Raw genomic sequence first — 20234 nt, 5'->3', positions numbered from 1 at the left:
AAAAAAGATGTTTTTTTTTAATGTTAGAACATTTTAAGTTGTTCATCAAATATGTGAAATCACTTTCTTTTTGCTTTAAATGGATGTCTGGCACACACCTTACAAAAACCACTGAACTCTCTCTTCTATGGCAGACATCCAGATCTCATTCTTTTATACAATCTGCCAATCACGACTACAGGAACAAACACTTATGAGCATTAAATGTGGTTCCAAACTGTGGTTTTCATTGATAAATCCTTTCTCAGATGTCTATTCAAGTTAAACATATGACAGAAGTAGAGCTGCAACACAGTGAGACATTGGTAATAGAATAAAATTAACCTGTGAGTGGCGCATGGTGGGGAAGCAGGGAGGGTTCTCTCATCATTCTTTGACAGGTAGCATGACATATGAGGTTTTAGTGACAGAGAGAGATGGCAGTTGCTATGAATAGAGGATCGACCACCCACCTCCACATGCTAACACACAAACACGCGTTAACACACGTCAACACATGAACACGCAACGGGGGGTTGATTGAGAGAGTGTGAACTCAGCCTGCCGTTCATACGGGGATGTGTTTGACAGCTGTGACTGACAGTCCAAACAGTTCTGAGGAAAAAACACACATCAACACCCGAAGGCTCCGAAGAGACCAAAATACACACTCTGACATGTCCTCAGTGCTGTGTGCTAGACTGAAAAGACACTTACACCAACGCAAAAGTGCAGAAAACACACATATGCTTTTTGCTCTGTTGCACAAGCATATATCTGATACATCAAATCCAAACTTTTTTTTTTTTTTCATGGTACCGTAGCGAGGCAAGTAAAGGCAACTTTATTTCTACAACACTTTTCATACCCAAACAATTCAAAGTGCTTTACAAAAAATTCCTAGCAGGGCTGTAACAATATGGCTAAATTAATTTCATGACCTTTGAGAAGCAAAATGACACCGTGAAATTAGCAGTAAAATAGTCAGAATTTCAACTTTGTGAAGGTCCTTCAACTAACTGCGATTGACATGCAGATTGATCAGAAAAATGAACAGAATCTAAGATTAAAATCATGATATTACTTTATTCTGCAGGCCTCATTTACTCGAACTAGATTGTGTCAGATACAACCAACGGACAAACGCTGAACTGAGCTAAACTGCAGGATGTGCTGACACAGAGTAAACGGAGACATGCATGCAAATAAGTTAAAAATGTAAATGCTCGAACATCTAGATTTTGGAGATCCACTATTTATTTCTGTTAATAGTAACACCTGTAGGCACTTTTAAAATTTTGGACTTGTGGATTTTGGTAAAGAAATTCTTCTTTTACTTCCTTTTTTAAAAACATTTCTGGCATCAAAAATGTGTCATACTATTTAAAACTTCTTGAGGGCTCAGAGAGTCATGAACTTGCTTAAAACAGACCTCCAAGTAAGTCAGAAATTAGCAACAGTTCAGAAGAAGCAGAACTTGTAGATTTCAAAGACGAACTGCAACACACGAAGGCGGTGGACCTTACTGGGCCACACAGTACCATGTTGAGGGAACATTTCTCACATTTAACCCTCATGTGGAGTGATATCTGTGGTGAGTAGAAGCACTGAGAGTAACTGCTAGTTTGCATGACAAAAATTACTTTAAAAAAGCACTGTAACTAAACACCACGCCACTGATCTAATCACATTTCTTGCTTTCTCCACGATTACATTTTTGAGGAGGTGCATTTTTGTGTCACCATATACATCACCGTAACATCTTAGCGGAGGAAGATATATCCGTGTTTCATCTCCATACACGTTATATTAAACACTAAACATTACAAAACCCTTCTCTTCATAGAAACTGGGAGTGCACAGGAAATAATTGCTCTGCTCACAGGAACTGAAACAACACTGAACACTTCAGCATAGAGACTCCAGCCTATGTTGACCTTTTTGAAGCGAAGGTGGTATTAGATATTTTGTGGGATGTTTATTTTGTCAACTTCTTTGGCCTTATGAGTGAACGAAACGTGACGTGCGTTAAAATGACTGTAAAGGCAAGATTGTTTGATTAGAGCAGACACACCGGTGACTGATTTACTGTCACTGATGCTCTTATTCAAAATGAACCATGACTGGACTTTTTTGTTTCTCAAGAAAATGGGACTTCTAATTAACAGCCTGGGTGCAACTAACAGCGTACACCAGTTTGCAAAATGTATATGCTTCCAGCTTAGATTACAAAATATCTGAGAGATCAAAGGAAGTCGGTCAGCTAAACACAAGTTGACGAGAATAATTTGCCTGCCAGAGAAACACCAGAACAGTTAAGAGCTCATAGCAATCTATTGCAATGTAGAAATTCTGAAACTTCTGTTTGATAAAATTTCAACAATGCAAAATGTTTTGGCAGCATAATTCAGATTTGAGCAGTGGAATTGATAAAGTGTGACATCTTTGACTGAGCACTTTCATGTTTTCTCTAGATTTTAGATAGACAAACATACACAGACTAACACGCATGCATCTATCTTTTGTGGACCTAGTACTTCCCAGGAGACCAAAACACAACACACGGACGCCAGACACCATCATTCATATGCTCAAGGTCGAGGGTTAGGGTGTAGCCTCTGGGGTCAACTAGCAGGCACTGTGTTCTGCATAAGTGTGCATGTGGACGTAGCCTGATCCTGATTATACGACCATACAACGATGGGTTTGGCTTTAAACCACTTTCTGATTGTCTGAAGCAGATGCACGAAGCTCCATCTTTCAACAGGAAATATTATGATCTCCGTTCTGATGACAAATTATATACAAATACTATTGTAACTTTGTTATAATTAAGCAGATTTGTATCGTACTTTTATTGCATCAAGATTAACACTGATATATTAAAACTGATACTAGACGTGCCGTATTTATCAAGCGCAAGTTTCAATTTCCACATAATTAAACAGTTTTTCACACTTCTGTCGCACTTGCACACCCGGGTGGGTCAAGTGCACTCTGACACAGGCTATGTGCGAATATGAAACCCCATGTCTGTGCAAGGATTTGCATTTACACGTACACACTTTTCACACACACACAGACACATTGAGCTCCAGGACAGTGCACACAAACAGCAGTGTGAAGGAAAGAGGAGGGACGGGATGAGGGATTAGGCCTATAAAAAGGTGTCTGGTTTCCCTGCCTGAGGGCTGATAGCAGATATCACAACTCCTCGGAGTGGCTGTACACCTCATTATCAACACTATTCTCCCTCACAGCTTCCACTGGCCTCCATAGCCATCGGCCATCTCTGTGACACCAAATATATGAACCCTTCTCTAACCATAGCTGAAAACAAGGTGCCTACACAGAGGTACAAGGAAAAACTTCATTTCTAAGACAACTTTTTCACCTTTATGCATTTGTTGAGCACACATTTGTTTACAACCGTGCTGTCAGTGGTTAAAACACTGAAATAATACAGCTAAACCAAGGGTGCTCATGATTGAACACAATATAAAGGCTGGCACTAAGTCTGGCAGAAGAAATTTGGCTGTGCAGAAACAGCAGATAACAGCTTAAAGTGTTTTGTAATTACATGTTCCCTAATGACTGACTGCAGCCTTGTGGGCATGCACTAACAAATGACAAATTTGTTTGACAAATTTGAAGATATGACTGACTATTCTGTGTGTGCACAGTTGCAACGTAGCCTCCTGGCCCCACTAACTTTGTTCCCCCTTTTTTTTATAATGTTCAGTGGAAAAACCAAAAAAAGAAACGCAGAAAAGAGAACAAGATGAGAATCAACAGTTTTATAAATAGATACCTGTCAAGACTTTGGTTTTTGTTTTTTTTTTGTTTTTAAAGATTATCAAGATTGTCCTACTCCTGTTATATATACTTTCTAAATGAACTCTTGACTATAATGATGTACTCGTGTTCTGACTTGTGTCGTCTCTCAAAAACTACTTTAATAATGTGGAATGCCTGTTATTGAAACTACTGCCGTTAACCTAGGATGTACCTTATTTGCTGACAAATCTGCACACTCAGTCCAACTAATTTGAAATGTCGAGATCCCATCACCATGCAGGCTGAGGGATGACTACAGTAAAACGATCCCTTGGATTGGATGTCATTCTTGAGATAATGTACACCATGACAGATCACCTGTTGATATCAGGTGTAAAATGAGGTGGCCTCTTCAGCTTAGGGCAGAAGTTTTCAAATTATATTGATTCGCAAAATTCCTGAAGCTGGGGACAAATTATTTTAACATTTATCAAAATGTTTTTCACTGAATGGATTTTTCATTCTTTTATACACAAACATCTTATAGGAGTCTCGTAGGCAGTGCATGTAACTGGTGAGGGGCAAGAAAGGGTTCATCTTCATGTCTGAGGGTTGCAGGAAGCTGATGACCATTTACTGCACAGCCTACGTAAATTGACACCTGCCTACAACTGTATTGATTTTTGCCAGACACAATAAGTAAACATTATGGGAGTTATTAAAAGGCTCATAAAAGATGTCTGAGGAGTTCTCACATGCCTTGAAGCCTCACAAAGTGAAGCCTAGCCAAAAATCAGCAGCATCTGAAAGACAAGAGCAGGCTGAGATTGAGACACTGTGCTCCTTGTTACGGTTACCTGTGTATGACGTGTACTCAAGACTTCAAGACCGGACAGAGAAAAATGGGTGGAAATAACAAGTCTCACCAAGCAAGTGAATGTGTGTGTGTGTGTGTGTGTGTGTGTGTGTACTGGGGTTAAGTGAGAGAAATTTGCAAATTCAAGCCTGCTGGCTGCATAAATCCTGGCAGCCTATTGAAAAATACCTGCATACTGATGTCACAGCCCGAACGCACATTGTTGCACAGTTGTAACACACAGCAAGCACAAACATCAGTCTTTTCCTTTAATACACACTCACTTCCTCAGCAGCACTGTGCTATTCCGTGTGTGGCCCACAGCATGGGTATTACCCACAAATCTTTCAAGCACATATTTAATCATTGAGAAAAAACTGTCGCAGCCAAGGCGGCCAAGTTTGGGCACCAAACTTGTATTCCAAGTCAGCCCTGGGCAAATGTTTGAATGAGGGGCATGTAAATAAGGAAAAAGGAGTGGACAGCAAGTCTCCCAGACAGCAAGGGAGACAACAGAGGGACGTAGCTTGAGTTGGAGGCTCACTCTGTGCTTGGCACTGCTGCCTGGCATGTGCCATCGTGCATGCCAACAACTGCAGCAGCCAGTTAGAAGTGCTGAGGACAGAGTCACTACAAATATTGCCACAATCTTGCCTGTTAGCAAAGTCTCTGTGGAACATCCACAGCTATCCATGAGAGACAGTGTAGAGAAAGAACCAGAGATAGATCAGTTCAAGAGCAGAATGCATGTTGAAGTGGAATTTGTTGTTTTGTCAGTGAAGCGGCACAAGACATCAAAGGTAGAAACAAACATCCCATTATTGTGGGATATTGTTTGTAATATTAATATGCTACGAAAAACCACAGTGCAACTGGGCATTTTAGCATCTAATGCATTTCTAGGCAAAAATATTTGAATCTTTACACATCCCACTACAATCACTGTACTTGACCTTAACTGGCCTCTCAATGTGGTATAATGTTAAACTTTTCCTTACTAGTGGTGGCGTGGCTAACCACTAATCAAAAAACAGTCAAATGCTACTTCATTACATCACCGAAGTGAATGATGAAACAAAACATGAAGACAATATGATTCAGGGCTGAACAATTTTAGTTTTTTTTTTTTATTAATAAAACGTCTATTTTTCTCACAGACAGTGTCATTAGATTTGTGTTTTTTTTTCCCTGCTTCACTTCAGTAATGTAACATATTTAAAGCATATGGAAGATCATAATTACATGAGACACCATCAGTAGCTTGACTGTTACAGGAGGAGGACAGCTTGAATTTGTAAACCATTGACACAACAGTTTAAACCCTGGGTCAGACAAAACTTTTACTATTTAAAACAAACATACTTGACTTTCAGCCTTTGCAATTCACTTATTGCATTATTTCAACTTGCAGTTTTCATTTCACATCGATTACTGTTCTGTGCTAGTGTGATCAATATCACAAATGCTAAGAAAATGATCTTTTATAAGGAATAAAATGGGAGTTTTATGTTACAACAGAAACAGACAGAAATGACTAAGTGAACTGACTGCTGATGAGCTGCCTGACCCTCAAGGCTGACTGACTACAGATGGCAGAGGTCTGGTAGCTGCCCTGAGACGCCCCACTGGGGGCAGAATCAAGGGCAGGGCTCAATAGTGAGTGTGTGTGTGTGTGTGTAGAGTTGGGTGGGTCACATCAGCCTGCACTTGCAAGTGCATGCATACACATATACACACAAGGCACCAGCTCCATCTGTCTTTGACATGGGAGAGCTTAATGACAGAGGCAGAAAAGCCAAAGAAAAGGCCTCCTCGTTCGTTCTGTCTCTTGCTCTCTCTCTCCCTCCCTCCCTCCCTTCATTCATTTTCCTTCCCTCCATCCCTCTCTCCTTCTTGACCGCACTCTCTAACATCAATGCTCCATATGGAGCTCTCTGGACAGACTTTTTAAAACTCTTCTTGGCCTGGCACACAATCAATAAGACATCTAGACGTACACTTACTTGCACACCAACTATACACTTTAACGAGTGTAATCTGGCACAGGGGCTGGAACATACTGAGCAAGTACATACTCCATTACTTGTGCACATATAATATGTCCTGAAAACAAAGTAATGAAATTTCCAGTGTGTGCTGCAGAGCCAACCTGGACTCAGATGTACACACACACACACACACACACACACACACACACACACACAATCCCATTAATACTTGTTCTATCATTAATGAAGTCTCCTTTGTGAATTCTGAAGCTCTGACTCCGTTTCCTCTTTACTGTCTGCCACCTGCCCCCTTTCAGTCCTCAGATAACATGTGTCCTAAATTGAGACGGACACTCCTCCTGACCAGTCGCAGTATCACTGGGCACAAGGTTAAATCAATTCGCTCAGGTCTGATCAAGCTTGAGCTCTGTCATAAAGAAAACAGTGTAAAGCTGACTAGATTGGGTGAAAGTGTATCTTTAAACAAAAAGTCGGAATTATTGTTCTCCATTTAGGCAGAAAGATGATACAGGAAACAAGAGTCAAGAGCTGCTGAGCAAGCCTTGTTAATATAAGTGAAATTTACCATCTAAATGTGTCCATCTTCACCTGCATCTATGACAAGAAACCAACCTCTTAATATTCTATTTCGTAAAATATTGTTGCCACTGAGGAGAAAAACAAACCCGACGAACACTGAGAAAAGTACTTTCTACTTGCATAGTGTCTCTAACAGGAGCAGGGCTGCAACTAACTGCACTAATTTCCATAGTCAGATAATTTGACGATTATTTTCTTGAATAATCGGTGAGTGGTTGGATCTGTAAAATGTCAATCAGTGTTTCCAAAATCGCAAGATGGTGTTCTCAAATTTCTTGTTTTGTCCACAATCCAAAAGATACTGTTTATGGTCACAAAGGAGTAAAGAAATCAGAAAACATTCAAATTGCAGAAGCCAGAATTAGATAATTTTGACTTATTTTCTTTAAAAAAAAATTACTCAAAGCAGTTAACAGAATATCAAAACATTTACAAAGCAATTTAATAGTTGACAGAATCATTGATTATTCAGAAAGTGCTCTAGTTCTTTATAGCAATGTGATTATTTAAACAATTCGTTTCACAGTCCAAGCTTGAGTGGGTGCCAGGCATATTTATGCAAACACAAAAATACAAGTGAAAGATTGTATTGGACTGAGCTTGTATATAATTAGGTCACAATCCAACCAAAATACTATTTAATTTTAGGTTAAATCAAACAAAAGTCTCTTTAACCACCAAGTCCTGAACAGCTCACTCATATTATCAACGTAAAAAGATGAAAGTAAAGAACAGGATAAAGTCATGTGGGCTGTTCTAAAGCCAGAACTAAAAATCCCAGGCCTAGTGCAGGGACACACGGCAACGCGCTCTCACAAAATTAGACATTCATGATGAAAAAAAGGCACAGAAGTGACAAGTGTGACTATAGCCAAAGAACCACATAGAGCGGCTGGGGTTTAGAGTTGAGACGGGTCATGTGCTTGGGGGAAACTGTCAGGAAAGAGAAGAGAGGGGACAAGGCAAGAGAGCCTTGAACCCTGAATGAACCACCCTTTCCCGCTCCCCTCTCCCCCTTCTCACTCTCTGCTGAGTTGATGACTCACTGCTGGAACGAGAGGGAACCCAGGGGGAAGCATTGTGAGGAGTCTAGATCAACCACAGCAGTACTACTGTAGCTCGTGCTATTTTGGTAAATGATTAATTCATTATCTGTTTGCAGCTTTCCCAACGCAAGATTCTGTTGTTTTGCCTGGTACGATAATAAATGTAACTTGGTTGGACAACACAAATCAGTTAAAGATGTCACCTCGGGCTTTGGAGAACTACAACAGATATTTTGCACCGCTTGCTGAGATTATGTAGACAAAACAATCTGAAAAAAAACAACATGGTTCTGGAAACTAATTTTTAGTTGCAGCCCTTGTCTGACTAATATGATTCCAAAGGCTAAAAAAAACTGTGGTGTAGTCTTAAATTGATTCTATGATACTATTAAATATTTCCTCGCAAAAATTATTATAAGCATTTGAATATATTTAACATTTAGAATTATGTATGAATTGCTATCTTATTTCACAAAGCTCAGAAGCAGCTACGGAAGTGGTCCCCATTCCAACATGCCACCGTCTCCTTCACAATTTCAATCTTATTTATCATCAGCAGACTTCACACAGCAGCTCTTCAGTACCAGTGTTTCTCACTGAAACCAAGCCATGTGCTTCATTACATGCACTCACTTAAATACTTTCTTTGCCCCTAACCAGTATTGTGACCGCGTGATTAAAACATTTGTTATAACATCACAAGCTTGAGTTGCACAACGGCCCAAGTGTACAAAAAGACCAAGAGGGTTAGCGGCGTATTCACCACAGAACTGTAATACCAAGTTCTCATGTTGACAAATGCCTGGATGTAGCCAATAGACTAATTAACAACACAGATTACTTAAATTATCAATTAATATACTGAATTTACCAACAGATAAATTAGTGGTTCAGTCTATTAAAAAAAAATTTGCAGAGCCCAAACTAAGATCCAAAAAAAAAAAAACTCAAAAAATAACAATACCCAAAACACAGACTACTATAAAGTAAGAACATAAAAAGCAGCAAGTTCTAACATTTGAGAGGCTGGAACTGCATCAAATGATTCCCATTTTTGCTAGAAAGGGGATTTTTAATAGATATAATCAAGTTATCTAAATACTTAGCAGTCACTTTTTTCTGTTTTCATATCAACTACTCATTGCAGCTCTAGGTGTAATCTCTTCCGCTTGATTCGACACCATTGCTTCCTTAAGAATGTGTGGATCCATGAAGCCCTGCCTCTCTCTGCTTCTCAAACAGCCCAGCTCACCTACAAATCTGCTCTAACACTGTAGAAGTACTCTACACTATACAATGGCAATATTGTAATATTGAAGTGATTCAGCCATACATGTTCGAACCAGAAACCGAAGACGGAGAATGATAAAGAAAGTCACACCCTAGTTGCCAGGAGTGGTTCCTTATGTTTGTTAAATATGAAAGCCCAGAAGTCCTAATCCATGTTTTGAGGACGGCCATCACGATACTCCAGTTTCAAGGCTGAAATGCTTAGTCTGCTCATGGTGTGTCTTCCAGCATGTAAAAAACCTAAAAAAAACTGTTAACAATGTAAAATACTACATTTTCACCAGAGGAGGTCTTTGTTTAATAACCAAATTAGCTGCAAATGTTTTAACTCTTGTGATTGTATCTCCAGTACACATGTCTGTCTTTTAAAACAGGACTATCCAAAATTAAGCGCAGTTTCTGGGCATTTATCAGCTCAGGCAAACTAACCACTGTCTTGCCCTGCCCTTGCCTCAAAACCACCCAAAGGACTGACTGCGCTGCAACAAGAGAGAAAATAGAATTCCTGGCAGAACCAGAGAGAGGGAGAGTGAGACATGACCTTTAGCTCACATACTGTGAGATGATCCTCAGCAAACCAAACCAAATGTAGAGACCACAGCACGCTTGTGTGTATATGTGTAGTTTAGCAATGACTTTGTCAGCGCAAGGCTGTCGTCTGGTTTCAGTGTTGCTGTCGTGATGGGGAAGGGAGATGCTGTTCCTGCAACTTGTTCCTCTTCAAAACATGCCATCTCTCCAAAACTGGCAACTCTGTCATTGACAAGTTGCAAGATAAGTCATGTTTCCTGGATCTTGATCGCACTGATTTTTTATAAGACACAAGTCTGTACGGTTTAAGTGTAAAAGTTTCTCATGCAGTGTCGTGTAAATGAACACTAGCTGAGTGGTGGTAAATGAAAGCAAACCTTGGTTCATTTGTCTACCAGACACTTAGGCGAGCTGGGGTTGAGGTTAGGATATTTGAGGTTGAATTCTAATAGATCCAGAGGGGTGATAAACACAGAAACTTTGCTGGTGACTTTTTAAGATAAACCAGGGGATATTAAAAAAAAAAAAAAAGAAACACACACCAGTTAGTTTCCTTCCATGAGCTCATATGAACCTCCCATACATTCTTCAGCAGTGCTTCCAAAATGATGGCAACAGTAGAGAACATCAAACTGCAGCCACAAGTGCAAGATGATCAACCACAACATTAACAACCCTCTCTTCAAGAAAAAAAAAAAGCATTGTTTCCAAAACCACAATCAATAGGCCGTTCCATAAAACGGCACACATGTCCATTACTTCATTGTGATTATAAGCAAAGGCCAAAACCTCCTGACGTCAACAGCCACAGGAATGCCACCAGGCGGATTCTTCAGTAAAACTGTCCGGCAGCCTTAGTTAAACAACCAGACAATGCAAAGAAACATTTGGAGATAACAGTTTGCCTTTCCTGGAATCCCAACCCTTCTCTTCAATATTTTCCTGACCCTTGATAACTCCTTTTTGTGCCCATGTTTCTCTTTTTCTTGCAGAGGGGGATGCAGACTGTTTGTCTCCCCAGGGCTATGATCACTTGCCTGGGCATATACTGGCAGTGGTCTCTGTAGAGGCAGGCCTGCAAAAATCACAGGCTGAAATCTGACATTTAGCTTTAAAAAAAAAAAACACATGACAAATACATGGTTGACGTCAGACACAACATTTCAGGCATACCGGTAAAAATAAGCTGAAATATCTCACCAAAACAGGCTTCATGACTTACACAAAAAGACAATGACTACATACAATCTGTCTAATGAATTTGACTAAGGCACAACAAATGTTCTCCTACACCTGATTTGATATGCTGAGATCTAGTAATGTCAATAATGCACATTACAATGTCAATACAAAGCTTGCACAGATTGATAACACCTAAACCAATGTTTTCATCGGAGCCATTTACGCAGAGGATAGGTGTTAGATACCATCCGTGGCTATCAGCTGACCTTATATGATGCTACTAACAGTCCTACCGCTATAACAACATATGTTTGTGTAAGGTTTACTACAGTCTGGCTTAGTGCTCGCCGCTCCCTCCTTATCTAACACAGTAATAGTGGCAGTTGCTCACAGTTGTGGGAGGTGCATTGTTAGGGGCTTTCCCAACAGGGGAGATCCTGTGTATATGTGTAACCTTTGTCTGAATGGATGAACCGGCACAGTGTAGTCGTCAGAACAGACAGAACATTCTGACAACAGCAAAACTTGAACACTGCTTCTGAGCCCTCACAGCCACTGTTGAAAATCAAATGGCAATTAAAATAACAAAATAAAGCTTTCTATCCTTGAAGCCTAGCTGGTGAATTCTCCTGCAACCTTAGAGTAGCATAGTTTATACTCATGCAATCTTGCCATGACTTTCCTTTTCGAGGAGAACGTAGAACATATACATCCCCCTTTTTCAACACTTTTACTTTTCTTCCCTAAAGAAAAACAAAAGGAAGAGAGGAACAAACACACAATGTTGTAGTGTTCAGTCTACTATTTTTTCCTCTGAATTACAGTTGCTGCAACATAGGAAGTAGGTATAAGAAGAGTGAGCTCACTGAAGCGGAGTGAAAGCAAACAGGAGTCAGACTGGGGGAATCAGCTCATGTTTTCTGAATGAAACATCCTGAATGTGGAGGGACAGCGGAGGCAAAAACTGCTGACACAGTAGAAACCACCATTCCCTTGGCGAAGCTGTAATCACTACAAACAGCAAAGAAACAGGGGCAGGGAAAGGCAAACTCTTGGGTTGAGGAAATTCTCTTGGAAGTAGAGAGTAAACGTGAGAAAGACAAAGAGCTGCTCCAAAACAAGAGTCAGCGGAGGGGTACGTACTTCCACTGCCTGTCGTCTTTGCCTTGTGTTAGCTTTCTGTCTCTCCTGTCCGCTTGCCTGTCTTAGCTAAGCAGTGAAGCCAACGCCAACAACAACACCAAGAGGACTTGGGCCTCTATCAAACATGACGCCAGGGTTGTTTTAAAAACCACACTGGCTTTAGATTTACATCAGAATGTTCCGTCCCATCCTCACCGAAGCAAACAGCAGCAAGATTTTTGGAAGAGCCGGAGACAAAAACTATTAGCTCAGCCTAATGCATTCCAAGCTTTGCAAAAGTCAATAACCCCCCCTTGTTGTGGCTTTGTATGAGAAATCCAACCTTGTTATCAGGATTCAACCTTTGGCTCTCTTCAACCTCACACGAAAAAGGTCACTCAAATGCATTATCAAGAAAGAGAGCCACTGTGCTACAAACAGGCAGGAGGGAAGTAAAAGCACAGGGACATGCTATGTTGGTATATCTGGTTTGTGCACACTTTAGCAGGTGGCTGAGGACCAAGAATGGGGAGTGCCAAGCTGGCAGTGGTCCAAGCCAAATTACACAAAAATGTGCATTTCTATCCCCTTGGGTGTCTCCTGTGGTTTTCCCCCTGAGACAGACAGACACAAACAGCCTGAATAGGGAAACAAGAGAATGAAGAAACTGAGTCAACGAGGGCGTGTGGTGCTTTAAGAGGTCCATCGTCACTCGACCAAACAAGTTGAATCTGAACCCTGACTGAAACTATAGGCTTCGGGGGATATTTCAATCATGTGAAGTAATGGATATGTATGAACTTCCAAAACAATAGGCTACTGTATGCACAGGAATAAATCCCCCTAAAGACGTCTGGCGGTGGCACATTTGCTTTGGTGCTTTGCCTGTGATTTCTGTGCAGCTCCCCCCTGCCTTGTAACCCCCACATGCCACACACTTTGAAGATTTTCACAGCTCTGGGTGGATAGAGGGCAGCTTTGGAGGTTGCAGGATCCTGAGGTGACACATAGATCAGGTAGCTTGTATCATCTCCATCGTTAACCTACCCAGCCACAGTAGCACAGTGTGTGTGTGTGCATGCGGGTGGACATGGGGCTGCTGCTTTGAGGGGTGAGGGGGGTGGGAGGGGGACGCGGCATGTCTTTTAACTCTAGCCTGAGCCTTTGCCACCATAAAGGTCAGCGCTTCGACATCTGCTGCTCTCTCTGAATCTCTCCTTTTATAAAAGGAAGCAGGGAAGAGGAGAGGACCCTGGGGAATTGATGCACGTGCACATACACACACATAAACACACACACAGATCAACTTTTATGTCTACGTAGTTGGCGCTTTCTTCAATACACACATTCATTTGATCAGATCAACACTGCCGCAGAGCTCAAACCACACACTCATGCTAATAAATACAACAACACAAGTTTGTGTCTCAAAGAAAGGCCCAGTAGTATCATTACACCAGCACAGAGACGCTTGGCTTTTGGCCTGAAAGACTCCATCGTCCTTTTTTTTTTGGCAGGGGGACAGAGGGGGGGTGAGCTAAATGGAATCCCGTCCCCCAGGGGCACAGCAAAGGCAGAGCAGTGTTGAAATAAGTGATTCATGCTTTTATCATCCCAGGTGAACAGTGCTGCTCTTTCAGCTATCACAATCAGTTTCTCTGGATAAGCGTAGGACAAAAAATTGCGAAATCAACACTGTTTATTTCTACATTTGTTTTGGATCCAGAAGTTTTTGCCATTGTGTGTTTTTGTAGCAATCTACACTGTTCAGAGTAAGACCATGGTAAACCAGGGAAGACTGGGGAGTACACTGTGCAAAATGATAGCAGATTTCACTTACACATGTCAAGACTGCATCCTGTAGCACTACAATATGATCGTGTTCATTTAAGCTCAATTATGAAGCACTAAAGTGATGCAAAATGAACCATACTTTTGATTTTTAGTAGCTATATACAATGTCTGCAGGTACCCTATTTTTATACCTAAATATATTTTCTTTCTCATCATAAGCAAACAGAGTATGTTTAGGTTTTGGGATGCTGTTTGGACAATATGACTAGTTTGATTATTTCACTTTGGGATTTAAAAATTTGAGTTTGTTACACACCATAGTAGAGAATCAAGTTAAAAATATATATATATCCTCAACCAACAGCCGGACATGTTAACAATAATCAGTTAATCATTGAAATGAATGAAATAGATTGGTTGTTTTTCCATATGCTGATAAAACCCATTTTTAACCAGTGACACCCAAAATGCTACAAAATGGAACAGTGCCACAAAGTAGCTCAGTACATTAGGAATCTGAAGATCAGATAAAGTAAACACCAGGCTACTTGAATTATAAACTAAACAGCAAAAAATAATGTCTTAATTTACAATATTTTGGCCCTTAAAAAAATTATACATATTGCAGTTTCCACAATAAATAACCTGTGACGTTATTGATTTTTTTTAACAGCAGTTTTACATCAAAATAATACTTTAACTTGATCTACGTGGTAACTTTAGTCTAGCTGCTGGAAAGAGACGTCCCCTCATATGGTCGCATCAAATCTATCAGTCGAAGGCTGTCAGAACAGAGCGTTGCTAATCACTTTAGTTTGAATGTTGTAGGAAACATGTGAACAGAGTTCTGCTGCTATTAAAAGTCCGCATCTATAGCTGCTTTCTGCTGACAGGCACTTAGCTCCCAACCCATGTTAGCATTTGAAAATTCTTTTTAGCGTTAAATATAAGCCTCAGGTAGCTATCGAAACCAGACAGCTGCCAGACGTCTTTATTTACAATTTGATGCTGCACAGTTCAGTAACGTAGTTGCCAAACTTAGCAGTGAGGCACACTTATTTAATCCGACCTCTACACGTGTTCAGCAAACACACCTTTAACTCCGTTTCACTGAACTGTATGAAGCTCCACCTGGTGGAGCAAACAGGTACTACAGCAGAGCAACAAAACATTTTCTGACATGCATGTTCCTCGTCTTCTGCTTTAACTGTTAATATATTTCAATGAACCAAATTATTAACAGCAATAAAGCCATTTACAATCAATCACTAAAATTGCTACTTTATAGACAAAATGATTCATCAATAAATTAATTGACACTGAACATAGCTGTTAGTTGCATCCCTAGTTTAATTTATCTTAGCATTTTTTATTACCACGTTTGCAACATATATTCAAAGTGTAGTTAAAGTTTAGATCCAAAATATGCACCGAATATAAAAATAAAACCAGATGACATGGCATCTACAGGCCTTATAGTTTTTTTTTAATACTGTAGTGTACTGTAGACTTAAAACAACATGCCCATGTGAACTTAGGAACACGGCAGGAAAATACCCCATTAATATCATCATTTGAATAAGCTGTAACTGACATGAATTCAAGCTGACTGCAGCTCTTCTTCTTTATTTTTCATCTTTCAAACCGAGAGCAAATGCTGCGTTTGATACCTTCGTCATATAGTGCATCAAAGCTCTAGCTTTTTGGATATCACTGGAGTTGAACACTGAATGGAATAAGCTATGCAGTAAAAGGCAGTGCTTTATTAAAAGCAATCATTTTTTGCCAATTGTCACACTAATTAGTAAATGCCACCTGTAATCCTCCACATCCACGATCAAACACAGTGAGAATGATGGCCAGGCACAACACACATACTTGAAGCTTTCTACTAACAAATTACCTTCCAGTAATAGGCAAAGTTTGGCTGAAATGATACACAAATGCCAAGATGACAGGCAACACAGATTTCAGCTTTCAACTTCAAAGACTGTGACAGTGAAACCAGCATACGTTACAACTTTCAGAGCAAAGACAGAAAGCTTCAACTGTAGCCTTTCAATACTGTAGAAGAGAGCCATGATACCATTAACAAGCCTGTGGTTATGGAGCCCCTCCCTGTGTAAAGCCAGAACCATTTACACAGTATGTGGGGGCAACAGGCTGTGTTTAGGCTCTCTGATGCCTCTAACCGTTACTGTGAACTAGGTCTGCCACCGGCTAAAAAAGACCCTTATGGCACTTTAATTTTCTGTTAAACCTCTCTCGCCCAAGCACGCATGTCATCTTTCTCTCCCACACTGACCCCCCGCTCCCTCTTCCCCTCTTGCAGAAAAACACACACACACACACAACCAAACACACATGAATCTGGAGATATCATCTGGACAGGTGGCCAGCCACCCAGACCTGACCCGCCTGCCCTCTTGCTTGCTCCCTCCCTCTGCCTCCTCCCCTTAAACCCCCCAACTGAAATCAGTTCAGGTCTGCTGGAAAGCCCCAAATGAACATGCACAGCTAAACCACCCCCCTCAAATCCACCTCCCCTTCTCCTCCTAGCACGCACACACACACACACACACCTCCAACAAGCCCTGCAAATGTCTGTCACCCACTGAGCTGTCTGTGGGGATTATTGCCTCAACAGTGCAAAAAAAAAAAAAAAGGTTTGTGTCTAGCTAATGTACAGGCAAATAATTTTAATCAGGGTTTACTCCATAGCCTAACTATAGCAGAAAAACAATCGGCTCATTTGAACACAGCACCCGGTCCAAGCTATAACCTATCAATGTCGAAAAATATGCTCACATTGCTTATAAATAATGAGCAACAAAACAAAGCAGCATTTGTCTACTTCAAAATATATATATCGCTGACATCCTCTATCAATTCAGTGAACAATTTGAAAATGTCAGTCAAATTTCCCTTTGAAAGCCTTGAGATGTACGAGATGCAATTAAAGACTAAGTAGAATTAAAATAATAATAATTCAGAGCTGCAAAAATTAACCAATTAACCAATCTGTTGCCAACTTATTCATTAAATGTTAACATTTTTGATAATTAAATCATCAGTTCAAATGCATTCAATGAAAAAACGCCCAAATGATCAGAATCTAGCTCCTTAAACAGCTTCTGTCTTCTTTAGTGACAGCAAACAGAATCTCTTTGGGTTGTGGACAGAAGAAGACGTTTTTTTGTTATTATTTGACATTTTATAGACAAACATCGAATCCATTAATCAAGAAAACAATCAACAGACTAATCATCCATGGCAATAATATGAAGATGCAGCGCTGTTGTAAATAGTGAAAAAAAGCAACTATCTCCTAGACAAAAACAGAAACACTATACATTTACATAAACAGTGTGTCATGACATGGCATTCAGAAGCTGCTTATCTAATATTTAGCCTTCATCTGGGAAGAGATTTTCACATTTTGCGGCTCAACATAAGTCATTACACCGAGACTGCAAATGGGAAACTATACTAAGAGCGACGGTTCATTAGAAGGACTTTGATGATTTTTTTACGCGATGATAGGGTTAAGAACATATGGCTGCCAGTGTTTATCGGTGAATTTTGTCCTTAGATGCACTCAACTTTGGAAAACCTCTATTAGAATAAGGGTTTCGGGAGCTCCATGTCGCCGTTTATCTAGTAAATACTATTCTCCAGCACTACACGCAGGGAGCTCAAGTCCTGATACTTTTCACGCTATTCGCTGTGTGTGGTGCCCTTAACCTTAAATACTCACAGCTAGCACGCCGTGGAAAGCGCAAACTACATCACGGCGTCAGCAAATACAGTCAACATTTTAAAAACACTGCCTTGGTCACAAAGCCGCAACGTGTTTCAGTCAAATATCGCTAGCTGGCGTCCATTATCGGACAGCTAACTGTGTTGATTCGTGGACCCAATTGGTGAACGTGCTGCCCGGCTAGCTGCTGAGCACGTTTCGAAAACAAATGCAGTACTGGGAATTACACGAGTGCTTTCAGTGTATGCCAGTCGGGGGGGAGGATACGGCATATCAGCGTTAAATTGTCTTCAAAAACATGCATTGCTGGTGGCGTTTAGCTCTCTGGCTAGCCTGGCAGCTAACTGCTCGCCGTTGTCTGGGAGAAAAGACCACCGGGGGTGAAGTATCGCTTAGCTGGGGCTAGCTCACCAAACACTGCAGCAACAGTCAGCTCAGGCAAGTAACGTTAACTGGTGAAAGAAAAAACACTCGCACGCAAACACGCTGAGACAAAGAAGCGACTTCTGGCGACTAAACCAGTGGTCAAAACGCTGCATTGTGACCAGGCTACATCATGTGCACTAAAATTGAGCTATTTCACAGCAATAACTTATATTCTCTTCAACTCCGCTCCCCACCGCCAGCCCCGAATCTCAGACTCACCCTGTCACAACAGGCGCCATCTTCCACAAACTCTCACCAAAACTCCAATACTCGCGATATCCTTTCTCTCCCACAGTCCAACAATCCGCCGAGACAACAGAAGCAGACTGGAGGTGCAGGGACGAGGGAGACGGAGAGAAAGGGGGTGGGTGAGGAAGACAGAGAAAAAGGGGAGGCGGCGGGTAACAGCAACACAGAGAGAGAGAGTGAGCGAAAAGGGCAGACGCCACAACAACAGGCGTGGGAAACTTCCAAGATAGCGCGAGATTAGGAAAACTCTCACAATAGGCGAGCACAGAGGGAGCGTCCCTTATCGCGAGATGTGCGTAAAGTGGAGTAGTTGTTTATCTTGTGGCGCTGAAATACTATTCCCACGTGTTTACCGGGTAATAAATTACTGCACCGATCGGTTAGGAGGGGGAAAACCGCTAGTGGCGAGGAAAGCCTCGCTTTTTCCCAGGCTCACACACATTTTGTTGTATGCATCCTGTATTCTCATGGCGTCTCTGCAGTTTGCAGTATTAACAGCTGCATGTAATTACAGCCAAAATATTATGCATGTATACTTCCCGAAAAGCCTGAGAGGTGATGAGCCTGCAAGGACACGCTGACTTTACCTAAGAGCAGAAATTAGTGGAGGGTTTGTGCACACTAAATTTACAATTCCCTTGGGTTACATTTCTGTCCCTGTTTAGAATGTGGAAACAATGGTGTGAACACATGTGAATGGGCCATACAGGGCAGATTAGTGCATTGCCATCACATTGGGGAGTCCCATGACCACCCTCCACACCAAACCTCAGTCAAAAGTACAAGGGAGGCTATTATTTAGAATGATCATGCTTGGAAATGTGGCATTGGCTTTATTAGCCTTTCTGTTTGCCTCTGTCTCTCCCCCAGCCAGAGAGAATTTCCAAAAGTTTAGCTGTTATATCACTCACAGAGAAAACAGGTCAGGGCATTCTTGTTTATCTGGGAGGGGTCGGAAAAGCCATAAACCTTCATGTAGGTCCCCATCCCCTTTTGTGTTGTTGTCTCTGCACCCTTCATTTAAATCTGTTTGGCATCTTTGTTCACCTAACAAGTGACTTCTGGTGGGAGTTTTTCCAACTTCAAAGAAAAAATTAAGGCTTCGGAGACCACACTGATAGCAAGTGCTTTCATTTGTTAGAGGTTGTGTGTGTGATCTGCCTGTGGCTGTGTTGTGTGGGAAAAGTCGCTGTCGGTTGAGTGAAAAAGACCTAAAGAGACAAACACAAAGAGAATAGTTGGCAGAAGTGCTGTGATGTTTAAACTCGCTGAATGTTTTAAACTAAACTATTTTCAACTACAAGCTTACTTCTTCTTGAAACACGTGGGGCTGAGATGAAAGAAGTGGTTCAAGGTTATGAGAAGTATGCTTATTTGCTTTCCTGTTGAAAAGTATAAGCGACGTTTACACTTTGGTTTTTGTTCAAAGTGAAAAAGAACATACTAACCACAGAGTTTTGAGGGTGTTGGTTACTACCTCAGAACATAGCAAAACTGTTGTGTCTCCCTTTCCTATTTCTGCCTTTTTGTGCTAAGCTAAGCTAGCAGGCTGCATGGAGACTTCTGAAAACACTGCTCTCTGATTGGTCACACTCCGATCCCATGACAGTTTTGTAGATCAAAACAAAAACATC

General features: G+C 41.0%; 1 protein-coding gene across 1 annotated transcript in view; it reads right to left on the bottom strand.

Moving 5' to 3' along the window:
- The window catches only part of rbpjb (recombination signal binding protein for immunoglobulin kappa J region b), a 50812-nt gene extending 32076 nt beyond the window's left edge, over positions 1 to 18736 (bottom strand). Inside the window, exon 1 of the mRNA XM_008287419.1 lies at positions 18571 to 18736. Coding sequence (XP_008285641.1) covers positions 18571 to 18590 — 20 coding nt within the window. The 5' untranslated portion in view covers positions 18591 to 18736. The remainder of the gene's footprint in view (positions 1 to 18570) is intronic.
- Positions 18737 to 20234: the final 1498 nt, after the last annotated feature.

Source organism: Stegastes partitus, unplaced genomic scaffold (genome assembly GCF_000690725.1).
Source record: "Stegastes partitus isolate 25-593 unplaced genomic scaffold, Stegastes_partitus-1.0.2 Scaffold499, whole genome shotgun sequence".
Lineage (NCBI taxonomy): Eukaryota > Metazoa > Chordata > Actinopteri > Pomacentridae > Stegastes > Stegastes partitus.
The sequence above is the reverse complement of the archived record's forward strand: the minus strand, read 5'-3'. Positions and strand labels throughout refer to the sequence as shown.